At 33.4% G+C, this 24,089-nt stretch overlaps 2 protein-coding genes across 2 annotated transcripts; both read left to right on the forward strand.

The window, feature by feature from the left end:
• The first annotated feature begins 2,844 nt into the window (after positions 1-2,844).
• LOC113765972 (MDIS1-interacting receptor like kinase 2-like) lies at positions 2,845-8,915 on the forward strand. Its single transcript, XM_027310207.1, has 4 exons — positions 2,845-3,176; positions 5,753-6,595; positions 7,734-8,841; positions 8,907-8,915. Exons 1-4 carry the CDS (start codon positions 2,845-2,847, stop codon positions 8,913-8,915), a joined length of 2,292 nt encoding a protein of 763 aa, XP_027166008.1.
• A 3-nt stretch (positions 8,916-8,918) lies between these two features.
• On the forward strand, positions 8,919-10,329 carry LOC113765973 (MDIS1-interacting receptor like kinase 2-like). The gene is made up of 3 exons (XM_027310208.1): positions 8,919-9,546; positions 9,728-10,039; positions 10,164-10,329. The coding sequence occupies exons 1-2, from the start codon at positions 8,919-8,921 to the stop codon at positions 10,030-10,032; spliced, it is 933 nt and encodes a 310-aa protein (XP_027166009.1). The 3' UTR covers positions 10,033-10,039; positions 10,164-10,329.
• Positions 10,330-24,089: the final 13,760 nt, after the last annotated feature.

Raw genomic sequence — 24,089 nt, forward strand, 5'->3', positions numbered from 1 at the left:
GAGGTGACTGTACTCCACTAGTTGTTACTACTGAGTAACCGGGGATCTTCACCTAAAGTGTCGATTCTCGCGTCAAAAGGTAGTAGTTACTATGAGTGCGTGGTCCCGTAGCAATTAGAGCTGAGTAACCGGGCTCCTCCATCTGGCAAATGTTGGAGTTCGCGTCAAAAGGCTCTAAGGGCTATAGACTAAGTCTTTTGTTACTCATTTTAAAAAAAAAAGGGGAAAAAAATAAAATAAAGATTGTGTTAGTATGTGAATAAGTCAGCTTGCCGGTTTGTGATCTTAATGTCGAGATTTTGGTTAATAGTTGGACCATTTGCTGATAAATGCGAGCAACCATTCCTTTTTCTTAGATTAGTTGACTTTAAATTGGAGGAGTTGGTGGTTGAGAAGCTAGCCGGAGTGGTTTTTCTTGGATCTTAACTGTGATGTTTGATATATATTTTTCTGGGTATCTTGGCAATATGATAGTTAGAGCAATAGCCATTGTCAAATTTTGGTGTTCAATTGCTGTTCTTATGCTTGAGGGCAAGCATGATTTAGGTGTGGGGGGAATTGATAGGGTATAATTTGTTAGTATTTTTATTATTAATTTTCCCTTCTATCCCTGACAAATATTGTGTTAATTGCTGATATTTACTCATATTTGGTATTTGGAATCAATTTCAGGAAGGAAGCAGAAAACTACCAAAAAGGAGGGACTTTGTGAAAAATATGGAGACTTCTAAGGGCTTCAATCCTTGGGCCCTTGAATTGGTGGGGGACCACAAGCTAGTGAAAGGCATTTGGTCATTTGGGCTTCAAAGAAAGCAACGTAGAGAGACTTGGAACAAGAAGTACTTGGGAGGCTTTGTCCACATGTGTGGGGAGCACCTAGATAGTTTTTAGTCATCTTTCTTTTGTTGCTTTAAAAGGGGACAACGTACAGAAGCAAAAGATATCTAGGGCTTTAGTTTTAGTTTTTTTAGTTTAGTTCTAGTTTTCTTTCTTTGGACTGGCCTCTGACACACGCCAGGTATTCGACAATATTCCCCAACGGGGAGATTTTCTCATGAGGCGTGGTTAAGCTTTTCTAGTCAAGGGGACAACTGACGATTTGGTTCGACTGTTTTAATCGAATCTGTTTTAATTATTTTCTTCATTTATTAGTATTTATATGTTCCTTGATTTTAATTGCTATGGCCTTGTGTATGATTGATTAGTGCGCAATAATTAATTATTCATATAGGCTATTTTTGCTAAATAGGGGTAATTGAATCCGTAATTGTTCGTTATCTCTACCTCAGTAGCAACTGGCGTAATTGGGTTTATGTCAGGGGGGCATATGATCTAATTTAAACAAACCCTCGTAGCGTGTTTGTTGGTTAGGATTGGGCCTTTCTAATTATTAATGCAATCTAGAAATTAAATCCTACGGTCGTACCTAGGGTTATTTTTGGGTTAGAGAAATAGCTAACGGTCGTACCTTAGCTATCGAGAAATTAAGGAAGGGTTGGTTGTTTATCGCGTGCATGACAACTATAACTAATCTATTGCTAAATGTTGGAATTATTTCTGCATCAATGATCAGTGCATGAACCATTTCTGATGTGTACCCTTGGCTAGAGTTTCCCCAATCATTTCTTCTAATTAATTATTTTCTGCAGTTAATTTATTGAGTTAGCATTTAATCCAGAACCCCCCATACCTTGGACTCTAGAAGAAACGAATTATCCCCAGTCCCTGTGGATTCGACCCTACTCACCGCTATATACAAAATCTGTATTTTTCTCGAGTAGGTACTTATTATTGCACAGGTTCGGCACCTGTCAGTGAAGAATGATTATTGATCAAGTAATGGGTCGCACTAACCATTTTAAAGTACGACGAAAACAACAAAGCAAAAGAGTTACAATCGAAGCACCAAATGATGCTACTACAAAAGAAATTTAATCCATTATTTCTGTGGTTGTTTTAATTTTTTTTGTTCGTGAAACGAAAATAATTTTTAAAATTCATTATTCAAACAAAAGTAAAAATTTGTTTAGAATTAGATGATAAATGATTATTGGATGAGTAAAGAAATGTTTTAACTTTTCTTTTTTGTGGAGGGGAAAAATTACTATGCATTCAAAAAAAGTTTTGGAAAAAGATTGCAAAGATTAAAAATAAAAGGTATGGCAAAGTCTATATATCTAACAACTGGCTGGTTGATTGGCTAAATACTGACTCGGCAGGTAAACGCCTTTGAAAAAGAAAGCAAATATATCTAGGGGTGGCCACGGGTCGGGTACCCGCCCCGAACGCTAATTGGCTGACCCGACCCTAACATATCGGGTCACTATTTTTTTGACCCTAATCCGCTCCGATCTTCATCGGGTACCCGATCCTCGGATACCCGAAAAATAGGGGCGGGTCATAGGGTACCCGCCCCTATTTAAAGAATGCAAATTCTGCAAACTCATAAGACATAAGATGAACCTGCTGGACGATAGCATCATTCAACAAAAAAAAAAAAGGCAACAACATCATTCAAACTAGACAAAGACAAAGCATATTCGAATCTCAAAAATGATCAGTAGCAGTAGTTCCACACTAAATCATAAAGTTAGAAATATCTACTCTGATACATAACTTCCAAAAAGGGCATATAAATGAGAAAAATGTACACTATATAGACATTCTCAAATCCAGCAAACACAGCATGATGCTATGTTAGGGTCCCCAAAACAGAACAGCGACAGCGGTATCGGCGGTGTCCCCAACTAATCAGAAATTAAATAGCAGTAGTATTACAGAGAAAACAGAGAGACAAAATCAGCCCACAGGGAAAGTAGAAGCAGTAGGGAGGAAGGAAGGGAGATGGCAGAAGGCAGAGGCAGCGACTGCTTCAGTAAACTGCTTGGTAGTAGGCAGCAGCAGCGCTCCATCGCTGCCAAACCTAAAACTTTTGACACTGCTGCTGTTGCTCATACTGATTCATCATCATCAGCTGATGCTGATGCTGCTTATCCAAAGCAATCTGATTTCCCCCACCCCCACCACCACGACGCCGTCGATTCCGATGGGGTGCCCACTTCAGGAATAAGCAGACCCCTTTCGGAAATCTTGAAAGAGCTCAACAAGAAAGTACCAGATTCTCTCATCAGTGCCCGCACCGAACCCAATGGCTTCTCCGTCAAATACATCCCCTGGTTTTCCTACTCCCACCACTTCGATATATATATATATATATATATATGGTTTTTTTTTCCTCTCCCACTTTTATGCTTAATGGTTTGTGTCTACTGGAATTAAACTTACTAGTAGTAAGTGTACTACTTTGCACCATTGTTTTTTGTAAAAACTGAATACTATTGCTTCCCACGTCTCTCACTATTACTCGAAGATAGAAAAGGACGACAACGGAGAAACAGGGCTGAAGAGAAAGGGATTCGATTCAGGCAGTTTGAGGTGTTTTAACGGTAGTCTTCGGCCTTAGGTTTGAGAGACAAGGGCATCGGCCACTGAAGAGTGAAGAGTGAAGACTGAAGAGTGTCGGCTGAAGCAGAGGCTGAAATCTGAATGGATGACCAACGGATTGATTTAGGTTAGGAACTTAGGGTTAATAACTTAAAAAATTATAAAATTATCCCTATATTTTTTAATATTTATATATTATACCCCCGGGTCGGGTACCCGCGGGTTTTTGCTTTTACGATCCGTACCCGTATCCGAATGTTCCGGATACCCGACCCTATCTGATCCGCTAAGAGAAATCGGATCGGATATCCTATTTTTCGGTGCGGATCGGATTGGATATCTCGGGTTTTCGGGTCAACGGGTATTTTTGCCCACCCCTAAATATATCCACATCAAGTAAAGCTTTTAAGAAACTCAACTATTCACGAATACATTCATGTTCAAATTTTTAGTTCAAAAAATTTTTGATCGTATAATAACCGAATCAAGTTTGAACATAATAATCGAACTAAACATGAACTTATTTGCTAACTATTTGAATTTGCTCGTGAACACATGTATAATTATTAAGAATAAATAAATACATATAACACTGTGTGTATATGTATGTGTGTGTGTGTATATATATATATATATATACATATCCTATATTTTCCTCAAAAAAGTAAGTATACATAAAATTATCATTTTTTATTTCTAAAACAAATAATATAATTAATTAATTCTAAATCATGTACTATTTTTTAAAAAAATAACCAAATCACTTTTAAACTCGAATTCGAATTCAAGGTCAAGTACAAATTCAACTTGTTTAGTTTAACAAGTTGAGCTCAAATATCTATATAAATTAACGAATTGAATTCAAGCAACATTTATAACTTGTTTAATATCCATCAAACTCCATCCCTGTTCATATAATATTGTAACATAGCTTAAACATCAAGTATTCTGTTTGATTTTGCTTGTCAAAAGCTCTAACGTCAAGTGGCTGGTTGATCTGCTAAATATCTCATTAGGCAGGTAAAAGCCTCTGAAAAGATATTGCAAAGGGTTAAGTTTATTTTCCCCCCTTCTAATTGGAAACATCCACACTATTCTTTTATTCTTGGGCTGCACACCCTCTAGATAAAACTGCAAATGCAAAAATTTAAACTCTACCTATAGTTTAGAAAAAGATAGCAAAGATTAACAAGTGTGCTCTTCTTTTTTCTTTTTTTTTTAGGTGGCGGGTGGGTCAGGGTGGCGGGCACGAACTTACGCTTGTGAATATTGGCATGTTAATTTACCTGATAATCTTTGAAGTTTCTCTTGATAAGAGAATTCTGAAAAAGAATTAGTGCTAAAAAATTTTTAAGGCCCAACAGATTTCGGGTAAAAGATGCCTGTAATTACTTGAATAATTGTGCTTCAAAAAATGAAATTACTTCTTCTCGTATTTGGATTGTCATTTTTTTCTCAAAAATTTTTCATATTTGTCATGCACATTTTTACCTTATATATATATATATATCAAATTATTACAATACTTTTGTTTGACAAAAACTCTATAAAAAAGCAATCCAAACGGGGTCATAATTAGTGTCTTCCATTGTATGTGTTCCCAAATTTTGGTGTTTGAGTTTTTATCTGCTTAAGGTATCTTGAACATTCTTGAACTTTTTGGTCTAAAAAAAAACCTTTTGAAGTCAATATAATTAGTCCCAAACTATTTTGAATGTAATCAAATGCTTCTCCTAGTTCTGCCCAAATTAATCTCATTTCATGTCACTTGTGTCTATGCCGTTAGCTAACAGGAGATCATAAGTAAAGTGCGAATGCAAAAAATACTCAAAATCAAACATAACAAACTTTGAAGTTTTGATATCAATGCCCACTAAATTCTATTTGGGCAAGGAATAATGTACTTTGACCAACTAAATCTGCCTATGAAAAATTGGGAAAAAAAAATTTCATCTTTTGGCAATTTCTCACTCCTATTTCATGAAATCTACAACCAAATCATTAGGCCTGTAGGTTGATCATCATTCTTACGAATTTGGTAACCGCTAATCCATCTCTTATACTATAGATGTCACTTCGAGTCGCCTTCTTCTGCAGATATAGTAGGAAAGTCATCCTTATACTTTCTAAATCAGTGACAGAATATCAAAATGTTCAATCTCATCAAGACATTTCATCGCATTAAATTTCTTGGGCCCTCGAATCAGACATCTTAATTGTTTCAATCTCCAAAAGAAAGAAAACAAAAATGGAAAATTAAGAAGAAAAGGACAGAACATAGAAGAGCTCGGAAGTCTTCCTTGTACAGCTGGGAAGACAGGATAAATACTGGCTTCATTTGCGGTACATATATCAACCTGCGCAAACTTGAGTTGAACTCGAAAGTAGTCATGGGTTCTTTTGAATTTATCTCTATATTCATTATGGTCCTACTTTTCCCATCATCTCATCCCAAAGCCAAAGGTGTCGCTTCAGATTCTGCTAGTGAGGCGGCTGGTCTTTTGAAATGGAAGGCCAGTTTTCAAAACCAGAACAATAGCTTGCTAGCCTCGTGGAACCTCCATTCCATCAACGGCAAGAATTCTTCCAACCTTCCATGCACTTGGGCTGGCATTTCATGCATTAATGGAAGTGTCAGCAAGTTGAATCTCTCAGAGTACAGCATAAAAGGTAGCCTTTATGACTTCCCATTTTCAACCCTCCCAAATCTTGAATATCTTAATCTTAGCCTGAATCAGATCTTTGGCAGCATACCTCGTGAAATAGGTAACCTGTCCAAGCTCATTTATCTTGATTTCTCAGTTAATGAGTTGTCAGAAGAAATCCCACCTGAAATTTGCAACTTGAGAAATTTGACTCATTTAGATCTCTATAGTAATCAACTTTCAGGTCCAATTCCATCAGGAATAGGAACTCTGCATAATTTGATTAAACTTTTTCTGGAGGACAACAATTTAACAGGTCCAATTCCATCCACTTTTGGCAACCTCACCAAGCTAGTGAAGTTATATCTTTTCCAAAATCACCTATATGGTCCCATTCCCCCGGCGATGGGATATTTGATCTCACTCCAGTTTCTTATGTTGTATCAAAATAATCTTACTGGTGCAATCCCAAACTCACTGGGTAATTTGACCAATTTAACTCATCTGTATCTCTATGAGAATCAACTTTCAAGTCCAATTCCAAAAGATTTGGGTGGTCTCAAATTCCTTACCGAAATGGAAATAGGTCAGAACTAGAGGTGGCAATTTGGATTGAAATCCATTTATCCATCCATATAATCCATAATTAAATGGATTTGAATTATCCATTTATAATGTTGGTTTTAAATGGATGACCAAAGTAAAACCATTAAATTAAATGGATTTATATGGATTATCCACAAAAACCATATATATCCATTTACTTAAAAACCAAATAAAAGAAACCTGTTGCATGTTTTTCAACTCTATCTCATTCCTCTGTTCTTTAGTGTTGGCCTCCTCCGCGTTTATTCCACCGGCCTTATGAACACGTTGATGATGATGGCAACTAGCAGCCGCCATCAAATCATAAACGTGGTGTCTCAATTTCTGCTAATTCAATGATATACTAGTTCCGACCTTTTAACTCTTTTACCGCAGTGAAAATGTTTAATTTTGGACAGAAAATAAAGAAAGCAACTAGTGCCTTGCCTGCTTAAGTCTGTGCTCAGAAGTGACAAATACAGAAAGACAGCCTTTACCTTTCCAGTATGACCAAATGCTTGTGTTGCATTCTGGTTTTAAGCCAACTTAAGGAGCCAACTTAAGGATTAAGCCTTGATGGGTGGGAGATCAAGAGTTTAAATATTACCTCCTATTAATTGTCACAATATGTGATTTTTTCAAAAAATTCATACGGGTGTGGTTTAGTCCTCCGTAAGCCCAGTTGAACCTCTCTCCTTAGATTATGATGTGATTTAGTCCCCATTAATCCCTCATTAATTACCATATGGCTATTTGTACAACAATCTTCATGGTTAGTTCCAATTATTTTTGTCATTTATTGATTTTTGTCATTTTCAACACCTAAAATTTACAAGTACATAAAAAAGTATTTTCATATTATAAGAAATGGTAATAAAAAAAAAGTAACCAAAATATTTAAATGGATTATAAATGGATAATTGATTTTTATTTAATCCATTTAGATCCATCCATTTAGATCCATTTAATAAATGGATCTAAATGGATTGGATAAATTTCATCCACCATCCATTAAGTCAAAACCAATTATGAACCATTTATCCATATTGCCACCTCTAGTCAGAACCAACTTAATGGTTCTATTCCTGTTTCAATTGGTAATTTGAGTAACTTAAATGAATTGCATCTTCGAGAGAACCAATTTTCTGGTACAATTCCAGAAGAGCTTGGAAACCTGAAAAAGTTGGTAGTTTTGGATTTGGATCAAAATCAGTTATCTGGTCCATTGCCGGAACTGCTATGCCGAAATGGAACCCTCCAAAACATAACTGTATCTGAGAACAAGCTTACAGGTCCAATCCCTAGAAGCTTGAAATATTGCTCAAGCTTAATTAAGGCCCGCTTCAATGGGAACCATTTCCATGGTAACTTGTCAGAAATGTTTGGCATCTATCCCTTCCTGTATTTCATAGATCTCAGCAACAACGAATTCCATGGGGAACTCTCCAGCAGCTGGGGAAAATGCAAAAGCTTGACAACCCTGAAGGTTGGAAAGAACAACATCACAGGTGGTATACCTCCAGAAATTGGAACTTCAACTCAATTACAAGCACTTGATCTTTCTTCAAATTATTTATCTGGGAAGATACCAAGAGGAGTTGGGAAGTTGGCTTCTATGCTTAATCTATATTTGAATGACAACCAACTCACTGGCAGCATACCTCAGGAGTTGGGAATGCTAACAAAACTTCTTTATCTAGACCTGTCCACAAACTCCTTGAATGGATCTATTCCAGAACATTTGGGAGATTTGAGGTACTTGTTTCACATGAACTTGAGCAACAACATATTCACCCAAAAGATTCCATTCCAAATTGGGAAGTTGACCCAACTTTCTGAACTGGATTTGAGTCGAAATTTCTTCACAGGAGAGATACCATCTGAGTTCCAAAGTTTGCAAAATCTGGGAACATTGGATGATCTCTCACACAATAACCTCTCTGGTGTAATCCCAAAGGCTTTAGTAAAATTGCCTGGTTTATTGCACATTAATATTTCATTCAATAATTTAGAGGGTCCAATTCCGAGTGGTAGAGCCTTTATGAATTTAACCAAAGAGGAAGTACAGGGAAATAAAGGTCTATGCGGCAATATTACAGGGTTACTAGCTTGTGGAAGTTACCCGTTGATTAAAACGCATGTCAAGGATAAGCAGAAGAAACTTCTTGTCACAATTTTATGTCCTCTTCTGGGATCATTCCTACTTCTTTGTGCATTCTATGGTGGTCTCAGATTGCATGATCAATGGAGAAAAAGTTCAGGAACAGAAGATATGGATATGAAGAAGGGCAATTTTTTTCTGTATGTTCTTATGACGGGAAAGCATTGTATAAAGAAATAGTAATGGCTACAGAAGAGTTCAATGACATATTTTGCATTGGGAAAGGGGATTATGGAAGTGTTTATAGAGCAGAGCTTCCATCAGGCGATGTGATAGCCGTAAAGAAGCTTCACCACGTGCCTGAGATGGCGATGCATAGAAGTTTCTTGAATGAGATAAAGGCCTTGACAGAAATCAAGCATCGAAACATTGTGAAACTCTTTGGCTTCTGCTCAAATTCTCGGCACTCATTTTTGGTTTATGAGTACCTTGAAAGAGGAAGCTTGGCAAAAATTTTGAGCATGGAAGAAGAAGCTATGGAGTTAGACTGGCAGAAGAGGTTGAAAATCATCAAAGGCATAGCTCATGCTTTATCTTACATGCATCATGATTGTTCACCAGCAATTGTACATCGAGACTTATCAAGCAACAACATTTTGCTTGATCCAGAATATGAGGCTCACATTTCTGATTTTGGTACTTCTAAGTTTCTGAAAAATGATTCATCTAATTGGAGTTCTCTTGCTGGCACACTTGGATATGTTGCACCAGGTAATAAATGTTTTTTTCTTGCATCAATTTTTTTAACTACTAAATTCAAGTATGATCACATGTTATCACAACATTATTTTCCAGGTAATAAATGTTTCTTTCTTGCATCAATTTTTTTAGCTATTAAATTCAGGTATGATCACATGTTGTCACAACATGATTTTCCATTTGTACCTTGCAGAATTTGCCTACACAATGAAAGTAACTGAAAAGTGTGATGTTTATAGCTTTGGGGTCCTGACAATGGAAGTAATCAAAGGAAAGCATCCTGGTGACTTGATTGCTTATCTAATGTCTTCAAAGCCTGAAAACATAGAACTGAAAGACTTGCTCGACCAAAGACTTCTGTACCCCAGTCAAGAAATTGAAAGGAGTCTGAAATCCGTTCTCAAACTAGTAAGAGCTTGTCTACATGTTGATCCTCAATTTAGGCCAACAATGCTCTTTATTACCAGGTTGTTATCAACTGGTGCATCATATGAGTAAGATCTTTGTGAGTAAACGTGGCCATATGGATCTTTTTTTTTTCATTTTTCCTTTTCTGTTAAATTAATAGATGCAGCAGATATGTAGAATCTGAGTGATGTTGCATTATTCTTGCCTCCTGTTAAATGCAGACTGCAGTGCCTCCTTTTCCTACAGGATAGTACTATCAGGCATCAGCAGAAGATAATATGATGAATATGGCAGCTTAGTTAGAGGATCAAGTTTCTGCGTAAACCAAGTTGTCGTGGCAGCTTAAAAAAGGAGGAAAAAATAAAAAGGTTGTTGTGGCAGCTGTGTAGTGGAAAGTGAGCTGCATGTATTGTGTGTGAAAATAAACCATCCATGGCCAATAGATTTTCAGGAATTTTTTTAGGGGAAAATTGATGCCAAATATGGTATAGTGATCAGATCTAGTGAGTGGTTGCTAGTAATGCCACTAGTGAGTGGTTGTCTAGAGTGAAGAGGTGTCTTTTCCTCCTCTGGCTCTGGTACGGCTTTGATGATATTTGTTTGGTTTTGGACTCTCCAAATTTTGCTTGGTGCGAATTATTCTCCACTCTTTTTTTTTTCTTTATGCAATGTTTCTTCAAAGATGTCCGCCCCTTTTCCAAGGGTTATTGCTTTTCTCACTTTCTTCAACATGGACTCAAAGGACTCTAATGCATGCAAAGATGAAAAGTGAAAATTATCAATGTATCCTTTTTTTTCAAAAAAAAAAAAAAAATTGGCAGACCAGAGTATGGGAGAAACGGCGTGTTTAATAAAATTAAAATCTAAAAACTAAAATTTGAAATTTGAATTATGATTTCATTAAATTACTAAATTGTGTATTATAATTTATATCACATTAAGCGATAATTGAATTGCTTATTACTTATTTTTTAAACAAGTTTTGCCTAGAAAAATTAAATTAATTTTTAAATGTTCTATTTATTTGTTATCAAACACGCCTTAAGATGTTATGAATTGAATACATTAAATTTAAATATTAAATTATCAAATAGGACCTAAGTCATATAAGCGTGTCGATTCTAGCATGTTATACTATTAGCAATTTTATTGGGGCTTTTCATGGTGTAGTTAGAAGCAGCACACTTTACCCAAAGTGATAATTTTAGAGTAAATCTTATGTACACTCATTTGGAATTCAAACTGCTTGCCGATTTAGAGTCTTCCGTTTTATTAGTTTTTGATCTTCGTTCATTGTCTCACTGAAAATCTTTGTTCATACTTCAACCATCCACATCTTGGGCTTTTTTCCCCAGTAAATGCCTTTATTTGTCTACCAATTGATTTCTATCTTTTGAGCTTATATACATAATCGAAATTTCATCACCAAATTATCACCGCTGACATGGACGTCCAAGTAGTTGCAGCTGCACCATGTCCTAAACTTGAGCAAAGCCGCGTCATGGTTATGTTAAACCAATGATATGGTATTCATTATGAACTGTAGAATTCCTTACAAGTGGCACTTAAATAATGAACAATCAAAACTAAAATGAAATTATCTGTCAGTTTCACCTCTAGCAAATAGGATATCTACCGTTGCTGACAAAAAAAAAAAATATTATCCGTCTTCTCGTGTAAACCTGTATTACAATTACGCATAAATAGGGATGTTAATGATAAGAAAATTAAGAAACTAGAAAAAGCTTTACAAATTATATATCTGTAGCCCTAAACTAGTATTAAATTGCCTCCGGTTATTAGAAATTATAGGAAAGGGATTTGTCTAACAAATGCCTCAAGCCATTCTCCAAATATTAATCCTCAATAGAAAGTTATGTTAAATTGTGAAAGTGCCTGAATGGGGTTATATTGATCTATATATTAGGGTGTGCATCATTGAGTGCGTGGGAGCATCCGTGAGAAAAGGCAATAGACAAAACCCTTGACTTGGCCCTCTGTCTTTTTTTATTTTAGATTTCTATATTTCAGAAAGCTTATAAAATTTGTTATTACTGATTAAAGTCATGATAATGGAGTCAGTTGTAAACTATTTGAAAGATAGTGATGGAGGACAACGGAAAAAGAGAGAAGAACCAGAATAATTGGCAATGGGGATGTGAATGAGAGGGAAGGGGCTTAAAAGATATTGATGGGAGAAGGAAAGAAGGAGAGAAGAAGGGGAAGAATTAGCAATGAGGATGTGAATAAGCGGAAAGCGGCAAAATTTACCGTGGGAAGGCTAAGTTTAATTTTAAAACATGTTTTAACGTGGCCAAAACTAGTTCTACTATGGATTTCTTTAAAAACAAATGATACTGGGATGTAAAGAAAAAAAAATCTTGGGTGGTCGACAGCCCCAATCCGCTGTTCCCTCTTTCCAAAGTTGGGATCTTCAACAATGGTCAATTTAAATTGCACCATACAAATGTATGAACTAGTGCAAGAGACATAGATAATAGGGTTATTATCATTTTACCCCCTTAAACTATATTACTACTATTAGTTTACCTCTTAACGTTATCTTTTAGCCATTTTACCTTCATAGGTAATTCAATTCAACATGTCAAGAAATTTTGGACAAAAGTACCCTTTTATTATATAGCATTACTACATTGTTATTTTCATTCTATCCTTATAAATTATAGTAATACAATCGTTTTAATTCCTAACATTATTTTTTTGACATTTTATTTCATCGTTAATCTAACCAGTATGGTAAAATTTTTTTAAATGTATTTACCCTTTCTATATATAATTCAAAATAAAAAATTAGAATGGTTATTCTTCCTTTTGTTTTCACTTTAAGAGATCCAAAAATATAAAAATAAAAGAATTTTTTCAAATTTCTTTTTTCACACTTATTAATACTAGGAACAGAAAAAGAGATAGAAGAGAAGGAGATAGCAAATTAGATTTTACAAAGAAAGAAAATAAAGAAGAGTCTAACATTATCATATTACTTTAAAGTTGTCGAGATTAAAATTGGAATTTGGTAGTAAACAAAAAAGTAAAATAATTTTAAAATAACAAGAATATTTAATTCTTTCTTATTTGTATTTTTAAAAAAATAATTGAGCACACTCTCTCTCTTTCTCGCTCTCTCTCTATCTCGCCCTCTCTCTCCCTCCCAATCTTTCTATTTTTTTTCAATATTAAAAGATTAGCAAGAAAAAAGAGATTAATACTTTGACTTTTTTTTTCTTGATACTAAAAAGGAGAAGAGTCACTCTAAATTTTTTTCATTATTTTTATCATACAAAGAGGAGGGTACTTTTTTCTAAAATCTTTTAACTTGTTAAGTTAGTTTAATGGTATAATAAATTGCCAAAAAAATAATTTTAGGGAGTAAATTGATAATGAGACTATAGTTTATGGGGATAAAATAATTATAAGGGCTAAACATGTCTTTTCACTTTAGTTAACAAACTCCGTTAAGTTTGATCATTAATCTTGAGGGTAAAGTGACTAAAAGGTCATATTAAGGGAAAAATTGATAGTAACACCAAACGTTAAATGGGTAAAGTGATAATAACCCTAGACAATAAGTAGAAGATGTATACATTCAGATATCAACCAACAGAAACTGTATTACAGTATGTTTGAAAAGTTCTGTTTTGACACTTTGTTGTCTTAGTGCCCTTTTCTTTTAAAATGTAAGTGTCGCTATTTATGGTAGTATAGTATATATTTCATAGAACAATTGGCAGTGCTAATGAAAAAGGCCTTGGATCTCTATTTTCCCACGTGTTTGGAGTTCGTTACACTTGTTCGAGAAACTGCATAGTGTAATTGATGGCCCAGATAAGTTTAAATCGAATTTGGATGGAGGTATTGATTATAATAAATAACGTTCAATAAGTGTCAAATTTTGCAAAATTTTTGTCATAGTATTTACATCTATTTTTTTAGTAAAGATATAGAGTTCACCTATAGAAAGTCGCTCTAAATCCACGATATTTTTAAATGATAGACACAAATATGGGAATCCTAAAATCAAAGAAGGGGATTATCTATTAGTCTATTTCTTGTCGCTTAAGCCATAGATTTCTATATTTTGTAAGGCTTATAAAAATAGTTACTATGGATAATGTTGTCATTATGGCATCAAAGACCACTCAAAAGATATTGATGGAAGAGAGAAAAACAGAGACAAGAAGGAAGGATTGACAATAAGAGAAGAAAAGGGAAAAGACACAAGAAAAGAATTAAAGCATGGGCAATAAAAAAAATTGAGAGGGAATTAGGTGAAGGGGAAAATCTTAGAGATGTGCAAGAATAGAAAGGGCTAAGTTTGACCTTAAAACGGAATTTTTGTTGGAGAGGTCTTGATAATAGATCATAAAGATAGCTACAAAGTAGTATCTAACATTGTCCAATTTAGTCCTTAAAGTACATCCACTTAGACATAAATCGTTCTCACTTTCTTAATGATGTTACTTAAGTGGGGCAAATTTATAGTTTAAGATCTAAAGTGTCTCATTTTTAAGTTTAAGGACTAAAGTGAGAATTTAGATATAGTTGAAGGGTGCAAAGTGCAATTAAACCTAAGAATATTATCAATATGGATGAGCATTTAAACGCAAATTGTAAATGTTTTACTGTGCCATGTATTTCAAATAAAAGATATCAGTTATTGTTTTCTCTGCCTCCTTTGATCACTTCTTTTTTGTTTAAAATAATTGAACTTTCATTTGTTGTTTAGAGGTAGTTTACTACATTTTGAATTTTTAGGGGGTACAATATGAGGAAAGAGAGGAAGTTTTCTAGAACGGAAAAAAATGATAGGCAATTGCAAGAATATATAATAGTTGAACACATTATGTTGATCTGCATTAGAGCAAAGTGCAAAATTTGTTACCATACTTTTCTTAAGTTGATGAATGAGGAAATTTTCTCTAAGTAAAATGCACCACTGGTTACTGAACCTTTTTAAAATCTCATTTAGGTAGCTATACCATTTTTCTTGTCATGAATAGATCTACTAAATTATTAAAAGTGTTCATTTGGCTATTCCATCTATTTTTCAGTTAAACGAGACAAACGAAACATTTCGTGACTATTATTTTTTTTTTTGGATTTTTTAAATTAAAGATAATAAATGGAAAAATAATTTTTCTTAGAAAAAATATTTACAACACAAGTCATCATTGCATTCACAAACTTTTGGAAAAGTCATAGAACTATTTTAGCCTGAAAATAAATGGATTTATGCTTAAAAAAAAAAAGAAAAAGTTCAGAAAGAAACATGACAAAACTTTTAAGGAAGGAAAAATGACCTGTTTCATCCCTCACATTTCGTAAAAATATTCTTTTTGTCCTTCACATTTAAAACGAAGCAAATTGGTCCTGCACATTTAAAAACTGAAGCTTTTACATCCTAGAAATAAACTCTCAGTTGTGAATCAAACCATCAAACAACCCGATTACAAATTTTAGGGTAAGAATTGGTAGACCACTCGCGAAAACATATTTCCAACACATAAATTAAGGTAATTAAAAAATCTTAATTAAAACCCATTTGGTTCTTCAAAAGAATGAAATTGTGCTAAAACTCTCAAGCACTAAACCCTTAGTGCAACAAAACTGTGGAATTTGTCTAAGGGTCTAGTGCTTGAGAGCTTGAGAGCCAATACACGGCCGAGTATCTGACCTTTACTAACAACTGCCCGCCAATAAAAATTGTTTTTTCAACAACAAGGACTTTTCTCGTCCAATATTACGTCAAGCTGATCATAAATGTTGGACCGTGGGGCACAAGGGCCCAGAATTAAACACGTTTGACACCAACCATAACTATATTCATCTTGACGGTTGGACCTTTACGAACACGAGCCCAGCAAAAGTTTACTTATATTAAACCAATGATACTCATTCTGTATTTAGAGGTTCAAGATTTTGACAAAATGCATTTTTGTGAAAGTTTAGTTATGTTAAAAAAATGACCTTCTTTTTTCTTTTCTTTTTTTGTGGTTAAAACGGTTTGCTTATTATCAAAAAAAAAAAAAAAAAACAAACAAACAAACAATGACCTTTTATGTATACAAGTTAGGTGAGACTCTATAGCTGTTGGACTAGAGTACCATACAGTTAGTTGGGTAGAAGTTGTTAGAGTACTGAAATGATTTTGTAAATATCAAACCAAAGTTATCGTTATGTTAAACCAATTGTATGGTATTTTAGGATTTTAGATTTTCTCGCAAGTTGCACTCAATTATACACACAATCAGCGCTAATACAAAACAATCTAGGCAATTAGTATTCCAAGTAGGAAAACAAAACAAAAATGCTTTACAAGCAACAACTATTTGTCTTCTGATAAGCACATATATCAATTAACCTCAAACAAATGTACGCATTAGTATCTTAAAGATAAGAAAATCGAACTAGTAAAAACCTCCTAAAATATATCGCAATAGCGTAAAATTACCTCCGATGAGTAGAAATTGTAAATCAAGACCCGAGGCATTAACTGTCTACCAAAAAATAAAATTGAATTGTGAAAGTAAGAAAGTAAATATCAAGTATGTGCGTAGATATCTTACTGTGTGTTTTAATGAGCGCCCCAAAGCATCAATGAGAAAAATTCTAGAGTAAAAATCACTTGACCATCTTACCCCTCTTATAGTTATCACATTTTTATATTTTGGAAGGCTTATAAAAGTGGTTACCATTGATTAAAGTCATCATAATAGAGTCAATGCTTAATACTATTTGAAAATTATTGATGGAGGATAAAAAGGAGGAGAGAATATAGAAGGGGAAGCATTAGCAATACTTAATTATGTACTAGACTGGGAACAAGAGGGTGGAAAATTGACAATACTTAGCTATGTACAAGACTGGAGAGGGCTAAATTTAATTTCAAACACGTTGTTAATTTGCTAAGGATCCACTTGAAAAACAATAATGTTTTAATGTCAAGAAGTAGAAATTTCAAGATACACATCCCTATTCCTTAAAGAGTAGGGTAGGGAACAACATCATTTTCCTTAAAAAAACAGGGTAGCCAATGTACCCTCATCTTGGCTTGGAAGTCCTTTAGACCTTTGTCAAGAAGAATTAAGGGTAGGAATGATACCATTCTTGAAGGTTGAGGGGCAGGCTTAGTCTAAAAAAAAAATGCAAGACTCGGTCATTTTTTATGTATGTTAACTTTAGATCGTGTTCAAATAAAAGACTCGCAATGGTTTGAAATGGACAAAATTGTATAACAGTTATTCAGTTGCAATCATTTGCGCCCCTATTCTTGCCAACAAGGTCCATCAACAAATTTATTTGAAAACAATCACAATTGTCGTATCCAAAAATTATTTTTACTTGATCCTTATTTAATAGGAAGGTAGTAAATTCATACCTTTCTATTCTAAATTCACAATAAAATGGTATTAAGGTGTAGATTTAGGATGGAGAGTTGTGGATTTAGTCCCTCTTGACTACCTTTTTTAAACCTCACCTAATTTTTCTTGCAATAATTTATTCATCTTTGTTTGTCAATTATTCATCAGATTATATTGAAACAACAAAAAAATTTCTAATAGTTGTCCAATTATATCATTACTCTTTATCTTGATCAATAGATTAATATATTTAAAAATCAATTCAATTCAATAATGTTATATCATTCAATTTGCACGAAACTTTCGAAGGGTCTGCAACATTAAAATTATTAATGTTCAAATGCCAAAACTTGATCCTTTATTCTTTTTTTCATTTTCCACGTGTAACTAGTAAGTGATGTAGTATATTAGGAACTATACTTGGCAATTGGGCGGGTTAAGCGGGTTTTGGGCCGGTTAGGAGGGTTTTGGGCGGGTTAATATTGGATTTTCATTTAAATGGGTTATACCCAACCACCCAACTTTAGATTGGGTTGATTTTAGGTTGGATCATATTGGGTTATCTCAAACCCGTGACCCAAATATGACCCAACATATTAATTAATACATTTTAATACATAAACTTTTTTACATACATTTTAACATACAAAAAAGATTTTTTTTCACACATATAAACACATTTTCACATACATAAATGTATTTTCACACATACTCACTTCTTAAGTTCCTTGAAAACACATCATAAATACAATAATATTTTATATTGCTTGTATTGTGAGTTTTAGATAATAAATTGTACATTTAAATAGATTAGCTAAAAAAATTGTTTACTTTTTAGTTTTTAATACTACTAATTGATTGAAACTTATTAAATGAATGGAGACATTACTGCATTTTGATTTTTGGACTCGGTAATTAAGAGGGAAAATTAATTGTCTTACTGATTCCAATCTTCTCATGAAGTTGAAGATTGGAGGTATTTGCTTCAGACTAAATGAAGTCGCTAGACTAGCCATGCCCAAGTTGCCATAATTAATCAAAACAAAATAGAATCCGCAAGTCAACTATATTCATTTGAAGTTAATATCATGATCTATATACATATAATATATATTAGAGGGTATTTTTTTTATTGACTTGATATAGTTAGATAATTCATTACCTGATTAATTAGAATCATCTAGGATTATACTTGATGCTATGGTCATATTAATCTTTTAGAATTACCACAGCTCTGATATAAAGCAGAAAATATTATATGCTTGTAAAACTAGTATTGGTCCCCAAAAAATTATTAAGGAAAATCCCAAACTTTTTAAGAAATAAATGAGAGGAGAATTCATGAACTATTCTGACATTTTTACCACATCGGAATCGCATTATTTTAAATTATTGAAAAATTAAGCTGATACAAAGTAAGCTTTTGTTTGTAAATTTGAAGAATCCAAAATTATATAATGCTAAAAGGTTAAAAAAGAAATTTGTACAATATTATATGTACACGAAATACTAACAAACAAAAGCAATCATGAAATATTAAAAAAGAATGCAATTAGGACAAATTTAAAACTCTATTTTACGTACACGAAATATTAACAAACAAAAGCAAGTAGCAACTTGAGAATAACCACACAAAAAAAAGAAAAAAAGGGGGAGGAAAACAACATACTCTTAAAAGGCATAATAAATTGTTATAAAAGTTGCGCAAGTTTAACTACTGTTATAAAAGTAAAATAAGCATGAGTTTTTATTTCAAGTTTCTTTTTTCTTTTGAATAAAAATTAAAAAAATTGATTGAAAATATATATATATGAGAATTTTGAATACAAATTAATCAATGAATTATTAACACATGTCCAAATACAAATAGTTGGACATATGTGTATTGAATCTTGTATTTATTACTTTGAATTACTTTTAAACAAGTTGGGTTTTGGATACCCAAATCAAAAACCCCAACCCGTCCAATGAATAAATTGGGTTGTTCTTACCTAAGCCAACAAAACCCATAATCCAATTGACCCAACCCATCCTTTAAAATTAATGGGTGAATTGGGCGGATTGTTGGGTTTTGGGCTTGTTTGCCAGCTCGATTAAGAACTATTTAGTATCAAATATGACTTTAAGGGCACAGCCTAACCTGACCGTAATAGTAATATTGAGTTCATAGGCATTTTATATTTGCAGGCTCGGTTCATTAAATCAGAAAATTCATAAGGCAGTCAAATAGTCACAGTTGTCAAACTACGTAGTTTCATATTGGACAGGAAATTGGACACAAAATATTGGACAGAGGATTTGCTCTCGTTTTTATGAGGGATGAGATTTCAAGAAAAAGTTTGAATGAGTATTCTAAGGGCAAACGAGAACTTGGTGTCTACTAATTGATTATTATTTTTTGAAAGACTTCTAAGTTTAAGTAAACTTCTCGATTAAAATGTCAAGATGATATATATCAGTTCTCTAAAATGAAAAGACTTTTTTACTCTATTCCAAAAGACTTTTTTAGTCAAGATGATACATCAACGCTCTAAAAAATATACTCATTTCATCAACCTCAACAATTGCTTTCAAAAAGTAGTAATCAATTAGTGGAATAACTTCAAGGAAAAGACTCAGGTAGCCATCATCGCTCTTAAACGAATTTCTTTTTGTCAACAATAGCTTTCAAAATGTAGTAATCAATTAGTGGAATTTCAAAAAGTTGGAATAAGTATTCTAGGGGGAAAGGATTTTTCTACTTAAATGAGCCATATCAAACATTAGAATGGAATGAACAAATTGAAAAGATCTTTTCTATTCAAGCCATTCTTGCATGCAAAATCAGGAATTAGTGTCTACTGATTGATTATTACTTTTTGAAAGACTTATAAGTTTAAATAAACTCCTCGATTAAAATGTCAAGATGATATATATCAGTTCTCTAAAATGAAAATGACTTTTTTACTCTATTCCAAAAGACTTTTTTAGTCAAGATGATACATCAACGCTCTCAAAAATAAACTCATTTCATCAACCTCAACAATTGCTTTCAAAAAGTAGTAATCAATTAGTGGAATTACTTCAAGGAAAAGACTCGGGTAGCCATTATCGCTCTTAAACGAATTTCTTTTTGTCAACAATAGCTTCCAAATGTAGTAGTCAATTAGTGGAATTTAAAAAATTTGGAATGAGTATCCTAGAGATAAAGGGCTTTCTCGCTTAAATGAGCCATATTAAACACTAAAATGAAATAGACAAATTGGAAAGGCTTTTCCTATTCAAGCCATTCAGTAGGGAGAACTAGTCATAGAAGACAAAAAATGGTCAATTTCATTGAACATTTCAATATTGCATTAAATTTCTTGGCCCATTGGAATAGACATCTTATATGTTTCACTCTCAAAAAATAAAAATGAAGAAGAAAGGGAAGGAGAGAGGGACCAAAGCAGAATACTTCCGAAGTCTTCCCTGTATTGTAAAGTTGGGATAAGTACTAGTTTCGTTTGTGGTACAAAGTAACGATCTTTGGCAACTCGATTTGAACTTAAGTGTAATTGTGGGTTCTTTCCAAATAATTTCCATATTCAATTTCGTCCTACTTTTTCCATCATTCTGGAAGACTTATAAAAGCTATTACCATTTGATTAAAGTCATGATCCCGAGTCAACCACAACGTATTGATGGGAGTTCAGGAAGGGGAAAGGAGAGAAGAAGGGGAAGTGTTGGGCAAAACTTAGATACCTACAAGACTAGGGAGGCCAAGTTTAATTTAAACATTTGCAGCCCTTTAACTAACAGGAAAAGAGAAGGGTATATTAACCTGAAGCAGACAATACTGGAATTCAAACGGACAGAAATAGAAGTTTAGATTCCGATATCAATTAAATTCTGTTTTGAGCCAGTACTACGGCCAACTAATTCTGCCCATAGAATTGGTAGAAAATTACTCCTTTGCATTTCTACTTTCCTTTTTTAACACATTGAGTTCATCCGACTGTGTTTTAAGTTTACAAAATATTTGGGAGTAATTTTTTTTTTTTTTTTTGCTGGTGTAGAGTTGCAAACAAGTTGATTCGAGTCAAGTTTTGATTCAATTGAATTGAGTTTGGACTCAATTTTATCAAATTTGACCTCGACGAACTCTCAATATAAAGTTCGAATTTGAACTCGACCTCAAATTAGACCGAATTGAGCTTACTCGAGTTTAAAAAATAAAAAATAATTATTTTTTTAAAAAAATGAATAAAACAGTAATTAACAAATAATAAAAGCTGGATCAGTTTTGTCTTGGGTGTTTTTAGAAAATATTTATAGCAGATGCTTTCAAAAAATAAATCTTCCATTTACATGGTTGTACTTTCAAAATTGGGGCTGTTCGAATGGTGGAGCTTTGTAAAACACGTTTTGGAAAACTGGCTTGTCCGTGATGTTTGTTACTTATTCAAGCCTAATTAAGTCAAGAACAATTGGAAAAAGTTGATTATATTTTTTTGTCTGTCTACTCAAAAGAAATGATTACACACACAAATATATATATGATAGGTGGAGTATTCTTCCTGCCTCTAGCTCCATTTAAATTCAGCGGTAAAAATTTCTCCAGAGTCGGGCGGTGCATGCTCTCACCGCCATAACCTTTCCTTAAGTCTTGGTCCTTAACGTGTAAAAAAATTTATTCACTAGTCAAGTCATGATGTGTGCTAGAAAATGAAATAATGCTTCGTAAATACGCAAAGTGATAGACATTGTCGTCCACTTGCCATCAATCGTTATAGTGTAAGCCAAGCTAAAATTTGTTCTAAACCATGTATTACTTAAAAAAAAAAGGTAACTAAATCATTTTCAAACTCAAATTTGAAATTGAACCCAAGCTCAAGTTCACCTGGTTTAATTTAATGAGCCGAACTCAAGTTTGAAATTGAATATCTATACCAATTAATGAATCAAATTGAGTAGCATTTATAACTCGTTTAATATTCAATTGAATTCCAATTCTATTCATATAAGACTCCCCCTATCCCATTTTAATAGTCCTAATTTTTTTTCACACAGTTTAAGAAAAAGTAGTTAACTTTGTTGGAAAAACAAATTTAGATTGCTATTTTCCTAAAATATCCTTACATTAAATAAAGTTGGTTTTTCATATACTCCCTCCATCCCACTTTGATAGTCCTATTTTCCTTTTTCGTCTGTTCCAAATTCTAGTCCACTTTCCAATTGAAGAATGTAGTTGTATTTTAATTTTTCTAAAATACCCTTATTCAATATAAGTTGTTGTTACTATAAACCTACCACATTTAATGCATTTAGATTTTCCAATTTTATTTATATCAGGAGGGAAACAAACTATGTCTATCATTGGCTACAAACCATGAGTGAAAATTTTCAAAACCATTCATATTCCCACAATTTTTCTAATGAAACTCCAACAAAAGAATATGATTTCAAGTTCCCATAAAGTTGTACTCGAATTAACGTGAGGATATTTTAGGAAAATAGCTGCCTAAATTGATTGTTCCAACAAAATTAACTACTTTTTCTTAAACTGTATGAAAAAAAATCAGGATTATCAAAGTGGAACGGAGGAGTATCAATATGTTTTGAAAAATCTAAATGTATTAAATGGGGTAGGCTATATTCAATATTAACAATCTATATTAAATAAGGTAGTTTATAGTAATAACAACTTACATTAAATAAGGGTATTTTAGAGAAATTAAAAGACAATTACATTTTTCAATTGGAAAGTGGACTACAATTTGGGACAGACGAAAAAAGAAAACAAGGCTATCAAAGTGGGACGGAGGAAGTATGTGAATAGAGTTTAAACATTAATTACTTGGTTTGATTCTACTCGTTAAAAGCTCTAACGTCAAGTGGCTGATTGACATAGCTCAGCAGGCAGGTAAAAGCATTAGAAAAAAGATTGTGCTAAAAAATTTTATCGCCCAACATATTCGGGTAGAAGATGCTTCTAATTGCTTGAAACAAAACTGGTGTCTTTCATTGTATGTGTTCCCAAATTTTGTGTTTGAGGTTTCATCTGCTTAAGGTATCTTGAACATTCTTGAACTTTTTGGTCTAAGAAAAAAAAAACGTTTTGAAGTCAATATAATTAGTCCCAAACTATTTTGAATGTAATCAAATGCTTCTCCTAGTTCTGGCCAAATTAATCTCATTTCGTGTCAACTTGTGTCTATGCCGTTAGCTAACAGGAGATCAGAAGTAAAGGGCAAATGCAAAAAATACTCGAAATCAAACGTAACAAACTTTGAAGTTTTGATATCAATGCCCACTAAATTCTATTTGGGCAAGGACAAATGTACTATGACCAATTACATCTGCCAATGAAAATTTGGAAAAAAAATTCATCTTTTGGCAATTTCTCACTTCTATTTCTTGAAATCTACAACCAAATCATTAGGCGTAATCCCCCTCCAGAAGATACAGATCTATACCATAAAGAGCCTAGCCTGTAAGTTGATCATCATTTTTACGAATCTGGCACACCGAGTCACCTTCTTCCGCAGATTTAGTAGGAAAGTCATCCTTATATTTTCTAAATCAGTGACAGAATATCAAAATGTTCAATCTCATCAAGACATTTCATTGCATTAAATTTCTTGGGCCCTCGAAATAGACATCTTAATTGTTTCAATCTCCGAAAGAAAGAAAAGAAAAATGGAAAATTAAGAAGAAAAGGACAGAACAAGATGACCTCGGAAGTCTTCCTTGTGCAGCTGGGAAGACAGGATAAATACTGGCTTCATTTGCGGTACACATATCAAC

Source organism: Coffea eugenioides, chromosome 3 (assembly GCF_003713205.1).
Source record: "Coffea eugenioides isolate CCC68of chromosome 3, Ceug_1.0, whole genome shotgun sequence".
Classification (NCBI taxonomy): Eukaryota; Viridiplantae; Streptophyta; class Magnoliopsida; order Gentianales; family Rubiaceae; genus Coffea; species Coffea eugenioides.